This window comes from Dromiciops gliroides, chromosome 1 (genome assembly GCF_019393635.1).
Source record: "Dromiciops gliroides isolate mDroGli1 chromosome 1, mDroGli1.pri, whole genome shotgun sequence".
Classification (NCBI taxonomy): Eukaryota; Metazoa; Chordata; class Mammalia; order Microbiotheria; family Microbiotheriidae; genus Dromiciops; species Dromiciops gliroides.
This window is the reverse complement of record NC_057861.1, coordinates 732,407,623-732,429,180: the sequence shown is the minus strand read 5'-3', so window position 1 is coordinate 732,429,180 and position 21,558 is coordinate 732,407,623. Positions and strand designations below refer to the sequence as shown.

Sequence of the window (21,558 nt, the reverse complement as noted above, 5' to 3'; positions counted from 1 at the left end):
ATTCTTGATTCCATGTCCAGGGGACCACACCCAGGGATATGGACCATTTTGTGGGGGACAGGATTTTTTTTGGGGGGGAAATCTCTTGATATGCAGCATCTTCCACTCAAGGGGTACAGAAAAGCCTTGTGGCCAGCCACTTCCTCTGAGCCCAGGGCCATTCCTAGTCCTGAACCTCTGCCCTTTTCCAGCCCCTCCCTAGCCACCCTGGCCACCCCTCCCACACCAATTCTGGTTCCCTACTAGATGGCATCTTCCCCCATTCTATTCCCCCTCTGTATTCCCAGCCTAGTGCCTGGCTCACGGGAAGGGCTTCATAAGAGATACCCTCTCTCTATCTAGACAAGGGCTGTATAATCTAGGTGCCCAAACCCCGGGCATATTTATGGCCGGCTCATTTTATAAGGAACCCTCTTAGGTCACTCACTGCCCCTGTGAAAGCACATGCCACCCACATCACACGTTTGAAAGGGAATGCAACAGTAATGTGAGCCAAAGGCAGAAAAAAGGAATATATAAATAACCCTCGTATTAATAGATTAGCCCTTCCTGGCTACCATTCCATATTAATGTCCACGCCTTCTTAATGGGGGAAGGGGGAGGGGAGGGAGGAGTTATTTTTAAATGGACTGTGGCCTCCAAGAGTCTTGCAGAGGCTGGCCAGGACGAGAGCAACGACAGCCTAAAATGAGGCATCGCTCAATCTTCTTCCAGCCAGTCCCTGATGGGCTGTGGCTTCAAGTACTTCTCAAAGGCAAACCACCACTAGGCCACCTCGCTCGGCCTGTGGTTCCCCCCCACACACACACACACACACACTCCCAGTGTTTCCAACATCTGATGGTTTTATAGAGAACTGTCAGCTCTGAAGAAACATTAAAACCCACTTCATTTGGAAGCACTCATGACAGCTCCCATTCGGCCCGATTCGATCTCTCTTCTCTCTTTATCCTTCAGTCTAGTTCCTCTGGGAAAATACCAGGTCTTTACCACTACAGAATCCTACTTGATTTGGGGAACACCACATTCTCCCCCTGCCTGCCTCCAACACATGCAACCACGTATTCCAGAAGTCCCTCGGGTCCCTGTGGTGCTGCTCTGGGTATTTTTCTACACCTGGGACCTTTCTGACTCCCTTGGGGGTATTTCCCTAGTAGTGACCCACCTACCAGGGGGGTCAAAGGGTATGTAACAGTTTAATAAGTTTTTTCATATAAAGTCAAATCAGCTTCCAGAATGGCTGGGCTTAACTAACACTAAGACACAGGCCCCTGTCCTCAAGGGACTTACAGTCTTAACCCTGTGAGAAAATAATGATTAATAACGGATTTCCTGGGGGGAGGACACAGGGACCCACCCAGAAGGGAAGATATGGAAGGGCTAAGGGAAAAGTGCCAGTCCATGACCCAGGGGGCCAGTCTTGAAAGATTCCCACCTGGGCAAGTCACTTAACCCTCACTGCCCGGAAGGAAGGAAGGAAGGAAAGAAAAGAAAAGAAAGAAAGAAACCCACCCTGTATTTGAATCTGTCTTGGAGATTCATTCATTCAATAATTGTCTTTTTTTTTTAAAGGAAACATTAATAACACTGCCTGACTTCAAGGAGCTGACCTTCCATGTGGGGAAAACTATGTGCATAGAAAATTAAATTCAAACCATCTACACAGTGGTTCCCTAGCTGCTGAGACCAGGAGAGCTTTCTTGTAGGAGGCAGCATCTGGGCTGAGTCCTGAAGAAAGCTGACCAGGCTAAACAAAGGCAGAGTGGAGGCAAGAATGCATGCTAGGGACGGGTCTGGATGGAATATAGAGTAAGATCGTAAACCTAACACTTCCCAAAGCTGCACGTCAGTCCTTCTCAGGGACCACGCTCGTCTTGTCTTTTAGGATCTGTCTATTGCCAAATCACAGAGTTAGAAAGGACCACGGTAGCACTGGGAACAGAAAATGAAGGAATGACGACACAAAACACCCAAGAAGCACCCTTCTCCCTTTCCTGGGTGTCTATCTTTCCTTACTTTGAAGCCTTCTGAGGCATTCCACATAGAACTTACACTGAGCAGGCACTGGCAAGGGGCATGAGACAGCGCAAAGACTACCATTTCCTTCTCTTTTTTTGATCTCTACCTCCCCATCACCTAGCGTACTCTACAGGCAAGAGTAACTTAGAATCAACTGGTGAGGATTTATTAAGCCAGGGACAGGGTCTGACGCTGAGGATAGAAAGAGATATACCCACGGAAGCGGGGGCAGGGTAGGGGGCAGCCCCGCACAGGCTCAAAAGCCCAGGCCTGGAGTCCCATCAGTGACCCATCCTGGCTGACTAACTCTGGACCAATCATTTCATCTCTCAGTTTTCTAGGTCAGTGGTGTCCAACTCAGACAGGTGGGGGCCGCTAAACCATACATAAGGAGTCCTGCAGGCCACACAAATTGACTTAGAAAAGCACAAATTAGCATTAAATTTTGTTGTATTTTTATTTATTTTGATAAATGTCTCCTAATTACGTTTTAATCTGGTTCAGGCCCCCTCAGAAGGGCTGGGGCTGCACATCGGACACCTCTGCACTAGGGAACTCTCTCAAGATTTCAGAAAAGAGCTAAGTCTGCATTGGGTTTTGGCCTTTTCTCACCTGGGAGGTCAACATAGCAATGAAGTCACAGTCTACTTCCCACCTATCCAAAGAACAGTCCTCAAGTTCTGGTCTACCACTCCCTCCTCAGAAAAGCTTCATATATAATTAATTAAGCCTTCAAAATAGAGACTCCCCAAATTTAACATCCCAAATGTTGGAAATCTGAGTGCTTTCTATTTTAAAAATCAAGGAGAGGGGGCGGCTAGGTGGCGCAGTGGATAGAGCACTGGCCCTGGATTCAGGAGTACCTGAGTTCAAATCCGGCCTCAGACACTTGACACTTACTAGCTGTGTGACCCTGGGCAAGTCACTTAACCCCCACTGCCCTGCAAAAAAAAACAAAAACAAAAACAAAAAATCAAGGAGAAAGAGGGAGGAAGGAGGAAGGAGAAGGGGGGGAGGGAGAGGGGGAGAGAGAGGGGGGGGGGGGAGAGGGGAGAGGAAAAAAATGTCTGGAAATTATAAAAGTCAAACCAAGACAAGTACTCCACAAACTCACAACTTAAAAGTGAGTAAAGGATTTTTTTAAACTATCTTCAACAGGTTTATTTATAAGGCACAAATAAGGAGCTTAAAAATTGCTGGTAATCATAATATCCGCCCCAATTGTGGAAGTCTTAACAACAGTTTCAGGTTCAATGCTGGCTTCTCTAAGAGCCCAGCAGATTGCCACTAGCAAAGGCATTATTATTAACATTGTTTTGAGGTGGAGAAGGCCTAGTTAAGCCCCTCTGGTGCATTACACTACACCTTTGTTTCCTGGGAGATAAGGGGTGGGCTGGCATCGAATATCACTTGGGAGTATACCCTTCTCCCTCCACGTGAGCAGGGAAACTTCCATGGCCAGGTGTGTTAACTGAATTATTCCCACAGAGCTTTGCATGGAGCTGAGGGGAGGGAGAAGAGGAAAGGAGAAGCCTGTCTCTCCCTGTCACTGATCACCAGGGAGGCTTACACCAAATTTAATTGCAATACTATGATGCTGTCGTCCTTACCTGGGGAAGGTGGGGGGGAAGGTGGCAAAAGGGAAGAAATAAATGTTTTTCATTTAGAGACACCAAGAACCCAAACTTAAGGGAAAGAGGGACGATTACAGTCCAAGTTAGCTACAGATGGCTGGCAAATTCTGGCAGGGTGTCATGGCTCACCTAAGAGCTCTTAACCTGGGATCCATGAACTTGCTTTTAAGAGCTATTTGACAACTTTATGTCAATATGATTGGTTTCTTTTTTTTAATTCTATGCATTTTTATTTTATCCATTTAAAAGTATTACTTTGAAAAGGGATTTGGAGGCTTCACTCGTCTGCCAAGGGGCTACAGGAAAGAAAAAAAGCCCACAGGGTACCACTTCACACACACACACACACCCCCCACACCCCCGTAAGACTCACACTTCCTGTAGGTTCACCAAGTCCTCAAAAGCAGCAGGATCGATCTCCGTCAGCTTGTTGTTGCTCAGGTTTCTGTTAAAGAGAATGAAGAACATGGCCTTAGAATTCATTACAACAGACTTCGAGCAGACAGATCCTAGAGCTGGAGTCACGGATGATGCAGATTCAAGCTGAATGACCCAGAGGGAGCCTCAGTTTCCTCATATGGAAAATGGACTGTAACAGAACTAGCTACAACTCACAAGGTTGGGAATGGTGTAAGCCCCAAACAGAATAATGTAGGTGACGAGATAATGTGGCTACAGTGTTTTTCAAAACTGACAAAGTGCTATATGATGCAAATTACTGTTACCACTCTTCCTAACAACACCATCCCCCAACCCCACCCCACAGCCTCACTTACTCCTTGCATAGGACCAGAATATGCCCTTAGGCATTAATAGGATTCTACAATTTTATTTTCTTTTTGCTCTAAACCTAACTCAAATCCTGCTTTTAAAAACGAATAAAAAAAGGAAACAAAACGGTTCCCTTTTAACCAATACTAACAAGGTATTTAGTCATTTGTTAAAATGTGAAGATGTACTGACGTATACCAGCTTTCTACTAGCCCTTACGATGTCATCACTCACCCAGGTCCTCGGGTTAACCTCAGGCCAAGTGTCCAAACCCCTTAGCTCCTCATCCCCTCCAATGAGCCACAACTATCTCAAGCACCATTTCGCCACTTATCTTCCCTACAAAATTCCTTCAGGGTGGCACTGGCTGCAAACTTCAGCCTGCATCTGAAGGTATTTTTATTAGATCCTTGGTTTTATCATCGAGTCCAGGGCCTAATCAATGCAAAGCTTTTGGTTTGAAGGCACCCTAGTAAGTAGTGCCCAGAGTAAATGGAAGGGGGAGGGGGAGGATCCGAATAATGGAATGGGGCTGGCCAAGGGCAGATGACCAGCCGTGGAAAAGCTCAGACTCGAGGAAGCCTGCTGTCTTGCAGAAGGGCGAGTGCTTAGGGTGGAATCCCATTAATAAATACTGAAGATAAGAATCACAGACTAAGAGGGGGTAAATCATCAATATGCCAGCAGGGCAGAGCCCTGGATTGGGAGTCAGCACCGGGTTTACTTAGACCCCAGCTCTTCCCCGTGACCCTTGACCTCAGGTTCTTCATCAGCAAAATGAGGGGATTAGCTCTGGTTGAATCCCAAGGTCTCTTCCACCACTAAAGTTATGGTACTGTTAATGTCTTGATTATTTGGGGTCAGGACAAAAGAAACACTAGATGAATGCGGCTTTTCCTAAAAACGTCATGCAGCCAGTCTCAATTATTTGTATGTGATTTATCTACTGTCGAAATTACCAAAGCTTCTACCACCAAAATGTGTCAGAAACAGGATTTGAACCCAGGGTTTTCCTAACTCCACAGGGAGCCCAAAACTCAGCTCTTCTCCCCAGGTCTACTGCTGCAGCTGCATCAGTCTTTGGACCTGGCCATTCTGGGGGGAGGCAAGGGAGCCCAGCTACACAGTCACCCCACCACTCTGCCTTATAACCAATAACTGATTAACAATATGGTTAACAGGATGGCAGCATATGTATGCAAAGGGCTTTGTAAACCTGAATTCAATTCAATAAACATTTATAAAGTGCCTACTATTTGCAGAGCACTATACTAAGTATTAGAAAGCACTATAGTTAGAGGTATCATTTTAATTATTGACATTACTTGCAAACGCCCAAGTTTGTTTTGAGTTCAATGACACTTCCAACGAGAAATCTTTTGAGGGGGAGGCATTTTCCCAAGGTCACACAAGAAACGGCAGTCCTCAGGATTTGAACTCAGGTCTCCCATGTGAATTCCAAATTCGAGGCCTACTCCACCACAGCAAATTCACCCCATGAACATTACTCCAGCTTCCCTCAACAGCAACCTAAATCCTTCTTCAACAAACAGACAGACTGCTTGATCCAAATTAAAACTCATATTCTCATAGATTTGACAAAATTCTTAATATATTTGATATGAGAACTTTATCTGAGCAAACTCCTGCCACCCTTTTAGGACAAGCCCTTGTCTTCCACAGTATTTTCCCAAGATCACCAGCAATGTAGCAATGCATTTTAAGCCAGTTGTACATTTAAAAGCCAAGTCCGTGTTCACAGCACAACCAGAATTAAAGCCCAATTTGTCTGGAGATTATATGACTATAAAGATAGAGGCTACTTACTGCTTTTGTTGGGGGAGGGGGGAAGGGGGAGAAGCTGTGTTTTTGTTTTTTCGTTTTTAATCACATAGTAAAAGTCAGGTTTGAGCTTGTCTAAAGCTTGGGGCTCTTATTAAAGGGTCCCAGAACTCAACAGTGGTTGTGTTTATAAAAGAAAATCCCAAAGCCAAGTGAGTCAACCCAAACCAAACAACATCGAAAGCAAATGCATCGCGAGAAAGTCACTCCACAGAACAGAAAGCATGGTACTTCTTTGCTTGGGTCTAAGCTATTATAAAACTTGGCGATCTTGCAAGATTGTCAAGGATGAGAGAAAGGTGCTTTAGGAATGAAGAAGCATCAATGGAGAGATTTTTTTTTTTGAGTGTAAGAATATAAAAATCGGATCCAGAAGCTTCGCTACAATTCCTGGCCAAATTCTAAGAGCTATCATTAAAGAGAAGAGTTGTTGACCAATAGGAAAGCAGTGATCATAGATTTTTTTAAATGGCATCAAGATCAAGTCATGCCACACTGCTCTCACTTTGCTTTGTAGCAGGGTTACTGGACTAGCTAACCAGGAGATGTAGTAAACACAGTTCACCAGCCCAGTTTCTGAGAGGCACGGACCATAGGACAGGCCAGCTATGTGAATTTAGAACTGGCAAAATAAGCAGCCTCCCCTCAAAATCGTTTGTTAACAACAGACAAGAAGGCTAAAGACATCTCAGGCAAAGGAGATGATAATCTGGCTCATCCTCTATCCTGCTCAGATCGCTTTTGTGATACTGTATTCGTGAGGATTCGCATTTTAGAGAGGACAAGGACAAACTGGATGGTGGTATCCAGGAAAGGCAACTAGGATGTTCCTAACATTTCAAATGACAATCAGATGAAGGAACTGAAGGTGTTTCACCGAGAGTAAACAGAAGGATGACATGACTGATGTCTTCATTATTCAAAGACCTATGAGAGGGAAGACACATAAGACTTGTACCAAAGGGGAGAGAGCACAAAGTTAACAGAGAGGAAGATGAAAAGAAATTGGGTGGGATACCTCAAGAGGCAATGGGTTCCCTTCCCCAGGTGTCCAAGCAAAGTGTGACCACACGTGACTACACTCTTAACACCCCTATGAATGATGTAAAAAAGGTGAGAAGAATATACAGCAAAAGATCCACCGGTTATATTGTTTCTACAAAATGCTAAAAGACTAATAATGGTGGTCTTTTAAGGAATGGAACACCACCATTTCCCTTCTTAGGAAATCAAGAACATGAATAAAAAGAAAAACATGAAAAGACCTCTAGGAACTGATACGATGTAGGCAGAAACAAGATACAAAATGGCGAGAACAATGTATATAGAACAAAAACACAATAAAAACTGAATGCTATGAAATGATAATGACCAAAAGTGGACTCAAAGAATAAAATAAGGAGATACTATCCCAGGTAGGCTTCTTTGCTAATGAGGTGTGGAAGACTGCATATAATGTAAAGCCTTTTTTTTTTTTAAATTGTTATGTTAGTTCTGGAGGACAATTTTTTTTTCTTCCTTTTAAAAAATTCTTTATTATAAGGAATGGGAAGGAAGTGGAAGGATACTACATGAAAGTAGGTGATGTAAAAATGAAAGATTACCAATAAAAATGTATTCTTAAATAAAATGAAGGAAGTCCTCCAGGGTACCTGGCAAGTTTTCTGTGAAGAGAAATAACTAAGTAGAAAATACGGATTTTTTTTTTTTTGCACGGGGCTATGGGGGTTAAGTGACTTGCCCAGGGTCACACAGGATTTTGAACTCAGGTACTCCTGAATCCAGGGCCAGTGCTTTATCCACTGCACCACCTAGCTGCCCCCCAGATTTTCTTTTAACCTGATGAGTATTCTACTGCTTAAGATATAAACCAGAGATGTCTAACATTCTGCCCACAATACACTTGAGTGCAGCACAGCCAGATTAAACTGTTACTGGGAAATATTTAATAAAATGAATGAAAATACAACAGAACATAGATAATGTTAAATGGAGGTTTTCTAAGTCAATGGGTTGCCATTCGAGTTAGCAAGGACTTATGTAGGGCCAAAGACCTAGAGATGGAAAAAACCTTAGATCATCTAGTCTAAAACCCTTATTTTACAGATGAGGAAACTGAGGTACAGAGACAAAAAACAGCTTACCCAACGTCACACAGTTAATGAAGAGGCAGCACCAGAATGACTCTAAATCTAGCACTCTTCCTCCTGTTACTGAGCTGCCTCCCAGCCACAGCTATTAAAACTGATTTCCTGAAATGGAATGCTTCCTTCACGGATATCAGGGTGGATGGGGGGAAGGGTAGAGAATGAAGGGGTTACCTTGACAATTTGAAAGGATTCCTATTTCAAGTAGCAAGACAAACACCTGAAAAAAAAATCTTTTGAAGTACATTATTTTTTTCCCTACACACACACCGAGGTCCCCCTCTCTGGGTTCAATAGCTAAATTTTTGTTCAGCTGCAGGTTTCAGATTCTCCTGTCAAAACAATTTATCTGTCAGCAGGGCAGACTTTGTCAGACACATTTCTGAACCTTTCAGCGACCAGTAGAAAGGCCCAAGCAAGAGTCTAGGAATTCAGTTACTGCCAAGCCTGCTTTCATTAAACATTTTGTCAGCTACTGTCATAACACACATCTGAACGGCCGGGACACAAAGGGTGGGCAGAACCCTGAACAATTGGGACCTGCCACGGAAATCCTTCTGGCTAATCTGTCCAGAGGTAAGTGCAGAACACACAGCATGTTGAAGAGGCTGAGGGAGGCAGGCAGGCAGGCAGGCAGGGTGCCCTGTCTCCTCCAGCCTGGACATGCCGTCCCTAGGCATCAATTTTTTTAAAGAAAATTTTCTAGGTTGAGTTGTATGTACACGTGAGAATGTGCTTTTAGAGCTCATCCCCAAAGATTTTTGGATTTGAACATTTGAGTTTTCCCCAGAATTCAAGGTTTGAGTTTTGGTTTTTTGTTTTAATTCTTTAAAGAGGTATATTAGTGTCACACACACACACACACACACACACACACACACACACTAGATGTATGTGGCATCTCAGAGTCCTCAGGGTCCTGCATTTCGAGCTCAATCCTGGTTCTGACACTTGCTCCTCCATGTGACTTGGGGGGGAGGGGATTCTGGAACTCAGCTTCCCCATCTGTAAAATGGGGGAGTTGGATGATCTATGAAATGTTTTCTGGCTTCAATCTACTTCTCTATATTTGATCTCAGTTACAGAGGAATTGTGGGGGAGATTTCTATTCTGAGAATTCACAGGTCCTGGCCACATTCATCTCGAATGCTGTGAAAAGACACAAACCTCTCTGACCTTACATGATTTTTTAAAAAGCCTCCTATATACAGATAGCCTTTGTCTTCACTGGGAACCAAGTTTTCGATCTTATTCCTATCTACTTGGTAACTACAAAGCCCCCCCCTGCACCAGGAAATGCCAGAGTCCTTTTGACTTCCCCTCCAGGCCTATAATTCTATAAATTTTATCAGCATGTACATAATATACCCAACACCTTCCTGGATTACAGGTGAAAACACACTTTCGCTGACTTTGATGTTGGCAAAGCACAATTCATGGAGTCCCTAGAAATTACTTCAACTTCAGCCTTCAAAATCTACTTTCTTTTCTTCGGAGTTGTTTTCTTGGGGCAAGGGAAAACATAATTTGGGTTCCAAGTCATCACAAGTCAGCTGCTGTCCCCACCCCCCACCCCCACCCCCACTGTAGTATTTTCCAACATATATTTCATCAGGCACCTGCTCTGTTACCACACTGGGTTGGGCACTGGGGGGGGGAAGAGGAGGAAGAGGTGGAAGAGGGAGAAGAGGGAGAAGGAGGAGGAGGAGGAGGAGGAGGAGGAGGAGGAGGAGAAGGACCTTCCAAAGCTTAGTTAGCAACCCCAACTCCCTTTGTTTTTTTCTCACCCTAAATCCAGGGCTTTCACACAACATTTGTTGGATTCTATGAGCAGAATTCAAATGATCTCCTTCTCCATATTCCGCCTGACTGTATCCCATCATCATCTTCTTGGCCATGGGCCTCCCACTAAAATGTAGAATCTTCTTCGGGGGGGAGGGGGGGCGCACAGGAAATGAGGGTTAAGTGACTTGCCCAGGATCACACAGCTAGTATGTATCAAGTGTCTGAGGCCGAATCTGAACTCAGGTCCTCCTGAATCCAGAGCCAGTGCTTTATCCACTGTGCCACCTAGCTGCCCCCTATGTAGACTCTTAGATGGAGAGCTGGAAGGGTCTACCAAGACTTCATTCTAGAAAGAAGGCCCAGAAAAGATCAATTTACTCAAGGGTAAGGGCCAGAGCCTGACTCCAAAGTAAAACTATCTGTTCAAGATGTCTTGGAGGCTAAGATGGCAATGAGAATTTTTTTCTTTATCGTGTTTGCAGCCCATGGAAAAACAATTCATCACCTTAATTCCCCAGAGCCAATGGACCTCATTCCTAGCTCCTGATTCTAAGGAGAAGAAACTCATCCTGGAAAGAAAGTAGGAAACAGGAGATAGGATGGTTCACTCAATTTAATTTCCTCCCTCATTTTGACAAAGTAATTACCAGCCTCCAGAGAGCCTGCAATTAATTACTAGAAAGCATCACGTTACATTAGTACATTTCTTCTCTCTTCCAGAAATGATGCTGCTACTCAAGCCAGGGGAGTGAGGACCACTATGGAAACCAGGAGCTGCAGAATTGGAACAAAGTGAGATCTTCTGGCCTTGTTCCTCAGCAGGACATCCCAAAATCCCAGGGCTAGGCACTCACAGTCACAGAGAGGGTCTCACTTCCAGAGTCATGGTAATAGCACAGAACTACGGGGAAGCATCACCCTTCCCTGCCTTGAATCAGACACTAAGAAAATGAGCTCCTTTTGTCTTGCTCAGCCAAGACCACAGATTCAGAGCCTGAAGGAAACATTAAGAGCTTACCTAGTCCAATCCTCCTATCTTTTAGATAAGAATATTAGGAGATTTATTAAGAGTTCATCTAATTCAATCCTCTTGTTTTATAGATGAGAAAGTTAAAAAATGTACTGAGAGCTCAGCTACTCCAGTAAATGGCAGTACTGGAATCTGAACCCAGGTCCCCCAAAATGAACTTTCTACTCTTACCAATATAAGGAGAGAGGTCTTCTCTGAGAGAAAAGAAAAATGGGATCTGAACTGGTTAGACAGAGACAGGCATAAACAAGTTAGAAAGAAGGAGGCATTCCACTGAAGAAAACACCATAAAGAAAAATGTATAATGACAGAAGTTCATATTTCTATGCCATTTTCCTCTACTACAATAAAGCTACATGAACACTCTGCTTCTTGCTGCTGTTCAGTCATTTCAGTCATTTCTGACTCTTGGTGACCCCATGTGGGGTTTTCTTGGCAAAGACACTGGAGTGGTTTGTCATTTGCTTCTCCAGCTCATTTTTTAGATGAAGAAACCAAGGCAAACAGGGTGAAGTGACTTGCACAGGGTCACACAGCTAGTTAATGTCTGAGCCTGGATTTGAACTCAGGAAGGTGAGTTTTCCTGACTCCAGGCCTAGCGTTCTATAACACTGTGCCATCTAGCTGCCCTGAAAAACAAAAACAAAACAACATTCTTACAGATGGGGAAATGATCTAATGACTAGAACCCCACCTCTCCCAACTCCCCTGACTTCTACTGGATAGATCACAAGGAATAAAAAAAGGAGAAAAAATTAAATGAGAGGACTGGCCTATAGGTCTCTCCATCTAAGATCTAAGAGACTCAGTGACCTCAGTAGAAGATATAAAAATGCGACCTGACACAGATAGTACCTGGTTCCAGCCCAGGTCTGCCCTAAACATCGATCACACAAGGGAATGGAGTAAGAAAGGACCAGAGAGGCTGACATGTGAAGACAAGGCTCCAGCCAGACCTGCCCCATGGAAAGTCCAGCATTTCCCCTGTAAGCACTCGGGAGCCACTGATAGAAGGTTTCTGAATAGAAACCAATTGGAATGAATAAATGGAGTTATATATTCTCTCCTGAAAGCAACTCCAGCATTTCCCTAAAGCCTGGGAGTCCCTGAATTTGGTTTGTTTTTATTTTTTTAATATTTTGCTAAGGGGCCTTTCAATAGAATTGGTTTCTTCTGTAATTGGATGGATTTTATCTTATGCATGTAAAACATTATGGAAGGGGCCCAGAGCCTTTGACAAACTGGGAAAGGGGGCTAGGATACCAAGAAAAGGCTAAGAACTCTTCTTCAGCCAGACAGCCCAGCTCAGGGCCTGAGGCAGAGATAAATGCTTAATAAATGCCTGATGACTGACAAGAATGCTGAAGATTTGGCTGGAATTGGGAAGGAACTGATTTCAAATTCCAGACAGCTCTGTAGGCCTGGGGAGGTGAAACTTTCTGAGCCTCAGTTTCCCCATCTTTGAAAATGAGAAACATAATCTTTGTGTCCTCAGAGCCTAGCACAGGACTTGGCACAGGAGGGGTGCGTTTTGATTGCTTTGTGTCTCCTGGACCCATCTTTTAGAGATAACTTCTCCAGGAACCAACCCCCCCACCCCCAGTTCTGAGAGCACTGAATGTTCCAAGTATCCCACACACCCATTGCAGATTCTGACCAAGTTTACAAAGGTTCATTCACCATGGATCTGGATCAATTCTCAGCAGTTACCCTATCCTAGGAGTCCCTAGAATCAGTGTGTCCATCAAAAGCCACATAGAGGGGGCAGCTAGGTGGTGCAGTGGATAAAGTACCGGCCCTGGATTCAGGAGGAACTGAGTTCAAATTTAAGCTCAGACCCTAACTAGCTGTGTGACCCTGGGTAAGTCACTTAACTCTCATTGCGCCGCCAAAAAAAAAAAAAAAAGCCACATGGAGAAAAGCACTAAAGCCTTAGCTGGCTCTCAGAGTCATCAGGTAAATAAATGCTCTCACTTGAAACGCTGTGTGCATTCGGGCAACTTTCCCTCCTTGATTCACCATGATAGAGTGATAAGGGTACAGGACCTAGGAGTCAGGAGTGCTCTGAGTTCCAGTAACTCCATAGGGCAGAGGTCCTCCGGCTTTGTGGCACCCTACAGACAGCTAACGGGGGAGACAACCCATCGTAGAAGACTAGGAAGAAACAAGCTATGGCCAAAATACGCCGGGGATAACCCATAAAGGAAAAGCACTCAGATTAAGGAGGAGCAAAGAAGATTGGATTTTGGCTGAGACTCAAAGGAAGCGAGGAGGTAGACATGAGGAGGGACAGAGTTTCAGACACGGCAGGGCAGCTGGTAAAACTGCTCCAAGTCTAGAGACAGAGAATCTTGTGTGAGGAATAGCAAAGACAGCCAATGGATGGAAGAGTAGGATGTGGCAGGGGTGTTAAGAAGACTACAAATAAGGCAGAGCTCTGGGTCTGGAGTCAGAATGATAAGAGTTTGAATCCAATTACCACCTTACTTGGCCTCAGTTTTCTCATCTGCAAAATGGGGGTAATAATGACACCTCCCAAGGAGAGAACGTTTGCAAGTGTTTTATAAGCCTAGACGGTGCTGATGCAGCTGCAATGACAGATGAGGAAATCTCCCTTGTGAGTTTGTGCCTCCATCTGTAGCAATGCCTCATTCATATGACCCTATAGAGGCTGGCAAAATGCTAGGCAGCCTTCTTCTCATCTGATTCTCACAAAAGCACAGATTTCGTGCTAGATGAGACCAACCCCCTCATTTACAAATGGAGAAACTGAGGCCCGGGGTGGTGAAATTACCTGCCCAAAGTGATACAGGTGGTAAACAGATGAATTTGAACCCAGATCCTTATCACTCCAAAATCTGTGTTCTTTGCCACTCCAAGACACTACTGGAAAGGCTGGATAGAGGCTGGAGAATCAAGGAAGAAGCACATACTTTCTGAATGTGGGTGACATCTTGCTTTTCTACTATATAACTCCTCCCCCCACCCCATGCTTAATAAATGTTCGAATCCAACTGTCACCTAGCACACAGTTTACACTCACGGATAATCAGATTATCCCTAGATTAAACCATACCCTTACCCAAGCAGAACAGCATTTCCCCCAGGATGCTTTCCAAATCCAACAAAAAACTGCCATCCCTCAGTGGGGTAGTTTTACCTAGTGGCCTATAGCACACAAGAAATCCAGGGCACCTGGACCCAGGGGTCCGGCAGTCCTGGGAAAGTTGGGTTAGGAGAGAGAATGACAGAGAAAACTCTCCCCAGCAATCTCTTGGCCCAGGTCAGCCCAGGACCCACCAGAACCCCCAAGCACCAGCCCCTCCTTCCTCAGCACTCATTCATTCTTTTGAGCAGAGTTCAGGCTTTTGACTCACACAATCCTCCACAACTCACTGGCCCCCTTATTGTTTAGGGCTATTGGGGAAAGGGACACAACGCTACTGCCCACACTCTTTTTGGAATGGTGAAAAACAGCCAGGCAGTGACTGGTATTGGCAGATCCCCGCAAGACACACTCTGCACTAAGCCAGCCTTCAGGTTTGCCAAGGTCTCTTAGGTCACACTTCTTCCTTGATCTCCACCCTCTCCCTCCCAAACCATCACAGGTGCTCAGTCAGGTAGGCTAGCCACCTGTGAAACCACCTCAGCCTTGCGAAATGCGTCTTTATCAAATGATACTAATTTACTAAGGCCCTTTTCAAATTTTAATCCTCCCAACTTCTGGAAGGCCAGCTCTGACGTAGCCTGTGCAAACCCTTTTGGAGTCCAAGACTCAGCAATTCACCCTCAGACACATGTGGTCCTTAATAATCAATTAAGGAACAGAACACCCAAGTGCAAAAGCTCTTTCCCTCACTAGTCCTGAATTAAGATCGAAACCAAGGAACAAAGAGATTTCTAGATCTCTTTACTATCTAACTGGAGCAGAAGAAATGGGCTACTGCTTGGCTAGGATCCAGCACTTTCAAATTACAGCTTTAAAAGCCCAACCAAAAGTCCATTTGAAAAACAAAACAAAACAAAACAAAAAAAACATGAATCTCCTCCGCATCAAAAAAAAAAAATTTGTAAGACTAAACAAGAGTGATAAATAGATGCACATTTTGATCACAGCAAGGTAAAGGGCCACAGCTGTGAAGGAATTCCCAGCGCTGATCAATGAGGCTGCCAATCAGGAGTAGAGAAGACTAGTGATAGATGGGCTATGTGCCTCCTGCCTCTTGGAGGAGATGTGGTGGACACATCTGTAAAATGGGGAAGCTGGCCTGGCTGAGTGCCAAGGTCCCCTCTTCCGAGTTAAAGCTAAGGATTCTATCTAAAATGATTATCAGGAGTCCTGGACTGGCATTCCAAGATGCTCTGACTTGAAACGACTAGTTTCTTGGTGATGGAGAATATTGCTATTCTATGAGCAGAGATGACATCAGCTTAGCGAGAAGTGGGGAACAAACATTTATGAAGGCCTACTATGTGCCCAACGATTTGGCCAAGTGCTTTACAAATATCAGCCCATCTGAATGGAGAAAACTTTCGATGTGTTGTCTGAGAACTAGGCCCAATCCCAGGTCTACTACTTACTGTTTGTGTGATCTTGGACAAGTCATCTTAACAATCTTTTGGGATGTCATTTCATTTCATAGTTATCTTTTCGTAGATAAATAAAATGAGGAAGTTGGACTATAAGGTCCTTTCTAGCTCTAAATACACAATCCCAAGATGACCATTTGGGTCTTCTGGTTCATTTGGCTAAAGTTCAGTCATTATGAGGAGCCAACTAAAAATTACACAAGACGGTTGATGTAGTAAACCTTTTCAAACCAAGTCTTCTATGGGAGGCCCATTTCTACCATCCTTTGCCAAGATGCAGACATAAACATACTTATACCTTAAGAAAACCCAGATGAAAAGAGACATTTCTTTCTTTCTTTACTTCTTCCTTCCTTCCTTTCGAGGGGCAATAAGGGTTAAGTGACTTGCCCAGGGTCACACAGCTAGTAAGTGACAAGTGTGAGAGGCCACATTTGAACTCAGGTCCTCCTGAATCCAGGGCTGGTGCTTTATCCACTGTGCCACCTAGCTGCCCCCTAAAAAGAGACGTTTTTTAAACTGACTAATTTGCATCACAAAAAGACTGAAGTCTATATTTCTGGATTTCTCCAAAGATCATTAAGGATCTAAAGAAGTGGTTCTGGTTGGCTCTCCCAGTTGAGCCCCAGAAATTTAAAGCTGTAGGTTACTCAGAAATAAAAGTGAAGACCCTTCGGAAATTATAAAGTCAATGGGAGAGGAAAAGAGAGGCCATCCAATTTACAGAAATTGAATTTGGCCACAACTTTTCAGGAACACAGCTCTTCTGTCAAGTGAGTTACACCCATAACTGGACGCTGGGGATAAAACACAAATCCAGATTGAAAAGGTCACCAACTTGGCCAGCACAGCCAAGTCCACTTATCGACTAGGGATCTCATCCTGTCAACTTTTCCATTAGGTTTCTGAAACTTTATATATAAAATCATTCATGAAATGCTTCCGAAGCCAACTGAACAGCTAAGAAAAAAATTCTCGGCTAACTCAGAAGACACCCATTCCCCAGTGTTAAAGGAACCTAGAAGGGTGTTTTGTTTTCTTTTGTTTATTTGTTCGTGTCACACTTGTTGAAATAGTCTGGATAAGGTCTTGACTCCAAGTTTAAAGTAGGGGTCCTTAACTTTTTGTGTGTGTCATGGACACCCTGGGGCACAGTCTGGTGAATCCTCAGAACATAAATTCGACAATTGTATTACTACCTTCTCAGAACAATGTTTTTAAACCACAAGAAATAAAATACATACAAACCAATTAAAGTACAGTTATTAAAATATTTTTAAAAACAAATGCACAAGCCCCTCGTTAAGAACCCTAATCTAAAGTAGATTTCAGAATTTACTATGTATGGACAATTCTTTTTTTTTTTTTCCTTTTCTGTGGGGCAATGGGGGTTAAGTAATTTGCCCAGGGTCACAGAGATAGTAAGTATCAAGTGTCTGAGGCTGGATTTGAACTCAGGTCCTCCTGAATCCAGGGCCGGTGCTTTATCCACTGTGCCATCTAACTGCCCCTGGACAATTCAATTTAAGCACCTACTATGTACCAGGCCTACAAAGAAAAAGAGAAGAAAAATGAGGTCCTATTCATAATCTATAATAAAATTACAGTTTCAAATGATGCTATATACCTTACACGATTAAAAAGATCAAATATTGGGGGCAGCTAGGTGGCACATTGGCCCTGGATTCAGGAGAACCTGAGTTCAAATCTGGCCTCAGATACTTGACACTTAGTAGCTGTGTGACCCTGGGCAAGTCACTTACCCCTCATTGCCCCGCCACCCCCCCCCCAATCAAATATTGGCTAATTTCCACAGGAAAGACAGATGAAAGGGATGGAGCACTGGGCATGGAGTCAGTAAAATTGAGGTTCAAAACCCGTGTGACCCTTTCTCTTTTCTGAGTGTCTATTTCCTTATCTTTCCCCTTGACTGTAAGCTGCTCCTTGAGGGCAGAGACAGTCTTTTGTCCTGTCTATGTATCCTCCGTACTGTGCCTCCCACATAGAAGGGTCTAATAAATGTTTACAGGAATTATAACTTCTCTTCTCTGAGTCACTATTTCTTTATCTTCCCATTAGAATGTAAACTCCTTGAGGGCAGGAAGTCTTTTGACTTTCTCGGTATTCCCTGTCCATGCTGAGCATATTGGAGATGCCTAATCAATATTTACTGATTATATGTAAAACAGCAATAAAAATATCTTACAAGGATTTGACTCACAAATGAAATCATGTATGAAGAACATACGTTATTATGAAAAACTTGAAGCCCCAAATCAGTCATATTCTTGTATTTTGTTCTTTCTTTTAGGGGATAGGGGATGACTCCGGACCAGAGTAGAGATATCAAATTCCAAAAACGGATCCTTGCTAGCCAGACATTGGCTTTAAAACACACACACACACACACACACACACACACACACACAAACATCGTCCGTCTATATTGTTTTATTTTTATTTATTTTGTTAAATGTTTCCCAACTCCATTTTAACCTGGTAGAATCTGGAGCAGAAGAGATCCCACCCACCAATTTATAGTCTGGCCACTTGCCTGGAGCAGTGAGATGTTAAGATTAAACACAAAGTCACACAGCCGAGTGTATGTCAGAGACATCCAGCTACATCATGGGGCCCATCATCATCACAATCGGTAGATCTGAAGGCAGGGAACCATGTCCTTTTATTGTCCCCCAGCGGCCGATAGCTGGGACTTTACTGAGTGGTGATTATTGGACTCAGTATACTTGCTTTTGTCCCTTTTAACGGTTGTTCACCAAGATATAAAGAAAAATGACCTACCTCTTCCCAGTGATTCACATCGACCCAACAAGACCCAGTGGATTACACAATGTTAACCAAAAACCAAAGAAAAAAGTAACTTCCTGTCTCTTAATCACTTGAAATTCCTGCTCACTTACTCTCTTTCCTACAGGGTTAAGTCTAGCTGGAACATTTTTACTTGCTAAAATGTGTTATCTAAACCCAAAAAAATGAATCTTTAACGCCTGGGATTTGTGTGTGTGTGTGTGTGTGTGTGTGTGTGTGTGTGTTTAACTGAATAGGAATTGACAAAGGTCACCAAAATCACAGTCCAAAACCCAACTCCCCTTAATAATTACTCTGTTTACAATCCCATTGACCGGCCCAGAGTCTCCGAAGGACAAAATAACTAAAAAAGGCTGATATGACCTTTGGGAAATTCAACTGATAACTGAAATTTCTTTCTTATCCATAAAGTCCCACCCTAGTTCTGGAAATAGGCAGGAACTGGGCAAAACACGGGCCAGACAAGGAAATGACCCAGAACTGGATAGTCCTGCCAGCTCAATTCTATTGGAGGAACAAAGAAACGGAGGGGGGGGTGTCTAAAAGGGGCCCACATTCCACATTTAGCTAGAATCAAGGAAGAAGGGGGGGAAGAAGCAGGTGGAGGAGAGCACCTAATCAGATGGTTTTGGACCAGTGAATTTGAGACATCCAGGTGATACTAGCAAGCAGGAAATAAGTGTAATTAAGAGATTTGGTAAATTGTTTCCCTTAGCTCTGCATATCTGTCCCAAGGGCTTTGTTTTTTCCCTCCCCCCCACCCCAAAGGGCAGGTGAGAGGGAGAAGTATAGGGTAGCTAACAGATGAGAACAGAAGGAAGGCCAGAAAAAGCAGAGAGAAGCTACAGGTTGAATTTTTTACATATTTTAAAAGAAAAGCAAATTGTACATAAGAGAGCTGACATTTCCAGTACAATCCTGGGTTTCTCTTTTTGTGTCATTCACCTAGGATTTATCAAGTGCCTTCTGTTTGCCAGGAATCATGAAGTGCTAGAATATCCATGCTATAGGGAAATGCCCATTTTGTTTGGTGCTGACAACCACCCAAAATAAGCTGGAAAAGGGTAATTTGGGAATTATCTGCAGAGAGTTGAAAACAAGCAGGGATCCCTGAGGACAAGATAAGAGAGAAGGCCCAGGGCAGAACCCTGGGGGATATTCATCCTAAGAGGTAGAAAAAAAGACAAGAATCCAGCAAAGGAGTTAAAGGAAAGGCAGGAAAAGCAGGCTGCCAGGAGAAGGAAGTACCAGGATGGGGGAAGTGTTCAGAAGTGTCCCCGGCTGACGAGCAGCTGAGGCAGGAGGAAGGATGGGCTCAGGAACTCCTGGTGGAGGTCAGCCTGGGCTAGGGGGAAAGGCAGCCTGCGCCTGCACCTGCATGGCAGGTTGGGTCCCCAACAAGCGGTCCTTCCTCTCGCTGATGAAATCAAAAGTTCCTAGAGATCTTGAGTAAAGCTCAGCTTGTCATCCCCCAATAAGGCTTCCTCCCTCGGCCAAATCAGCCCCAGGCCACCTCATATTACCGAGAAAGGGCGGCCAGGGCCACAGGAGAACTTCCCCTCGACTTCATCTGCCAAAATGAAGAGCTGTGGAAGGGCCTTTGAGCTGACTCTAGGCTTCCCACCACATCTAACCTGCCAATATAAGCAAACCCTGGGACGTGGGGGGGAAAGTAGGGAATGAGTTGAAGACGACCAGACATTCATGCTACTATTATCCCCATTTTATAGTTGAGGAAACTGAGGCAGAGAGAGGTTTAAGTCACTTTGCCCAGAGCCACACAGCTAAGAAGTATCTGAGAAAGGCCCCAAACTCAGGCTTAAACCCAGTGCCATTGAGGGCATTAACAGAACCACCTCCAGTGGGTCCAGGAGAAGCTACTTGGGTGCTCTTGGACTACTGCATTAAGAGAAAGAGGAGGAGATTCCAGGATTAAGAAAATGATGGAGGGGCAGCTAGGTGGCACAGTGGATAGAGCACCGCCCCTGGAGTCAGGAGTACCTGAGTTCAAATCCGGCCTCAGACACTTAACACTTACTAGCTGTGTGACCCTGGGCAAGTCACTTAACCCCAATTGCCTCACTAAAAAAAAAAAGAGAGAGAGAGGATCCAACTGTCTTCAAGTACGTGAAGGACTGACGGGAAAGAGGGATCAGACTAAATGTATCTAAAGTAGCTGGTGCTTAAACTACCTCTGTCACCTTGGGCTTACTCCTTTGGATGACCTTAGCTTTCTGGGTCATCTGTAAAATGGAGGAACTGGACTGGATTGTCTCTTCCAGTGTTGGGTTGGACCCAATGACTTCTTTGGGTCCAACGATCTGGATTGGAGAAGCCAGAGAAGATGGAGATGGGTAGATGCGGCATTGGCTTGAGGTCAATCTGATGAAGCTTTCATTACCAGGCAAGTATTCAAAGACTAAATTGCTAGAGTTTTTTTGCTCTATTTTTCCCTTCTTTCCTCACCTGTCATAGGTCCCCAAGCAGACACCAAAGTGAATTCAATTTCAAACTGCCCCATCCCACAGGCATGACTTGGCAAAACTCCGTTTGGGGCACCTCCATTTGCTTTTTCCACAGTGGGCTCAAAGGAGACTACTACCCATAAAAGGGGTACAGAAAGGAGAGGGAGAAGAGGTAGTGACGATGTGGAGGGTTCATTCAGTTAAGCTTAAACACAACCACGCTAACCTAGCATCATCTACCCTCCTTCCCCCTAAGAATTACTGTACCCAAAAAAAAAATCACCTGCACAAACTTGTTAGGGTGTTTCAAAAGGTCGTGAGGGCCGCTGAAAAGAGCTTTTCTTCCCAGGGGCATCAGACAAACGGCAGGCCTGCCCTGATCTCTGGTGTCAATATTTGTCCAAGGCTGTGTACAGAGCGTTGCATAAACCAGGCCGGTTTTTTTT

General features: G+C 44.2%; 1 protein-coding gene across 1 annotated transcript in view; it reads right to left on the bottom strand.

Moving 5' to 3' along the window:
* LRIG1 (leucine rich repeats and immunoglobulin like domains 1) overlaps positions 1-21,558 on the bottom strand; it is a 137,861-nt gene that overhangs the window by 80,198 nt on the left and 36,105 nt on the right. The window contains exon 2 of the mRNA XM_043986768.1: positions 4,027-4,098. Coding sequence (XP_043842703.1) covers positions 4,027-4,098 — 72 coding nt within the window. The remainder of the gene's footprint in view (positions 1-4,026; positions 4,099-21,558) is intronic.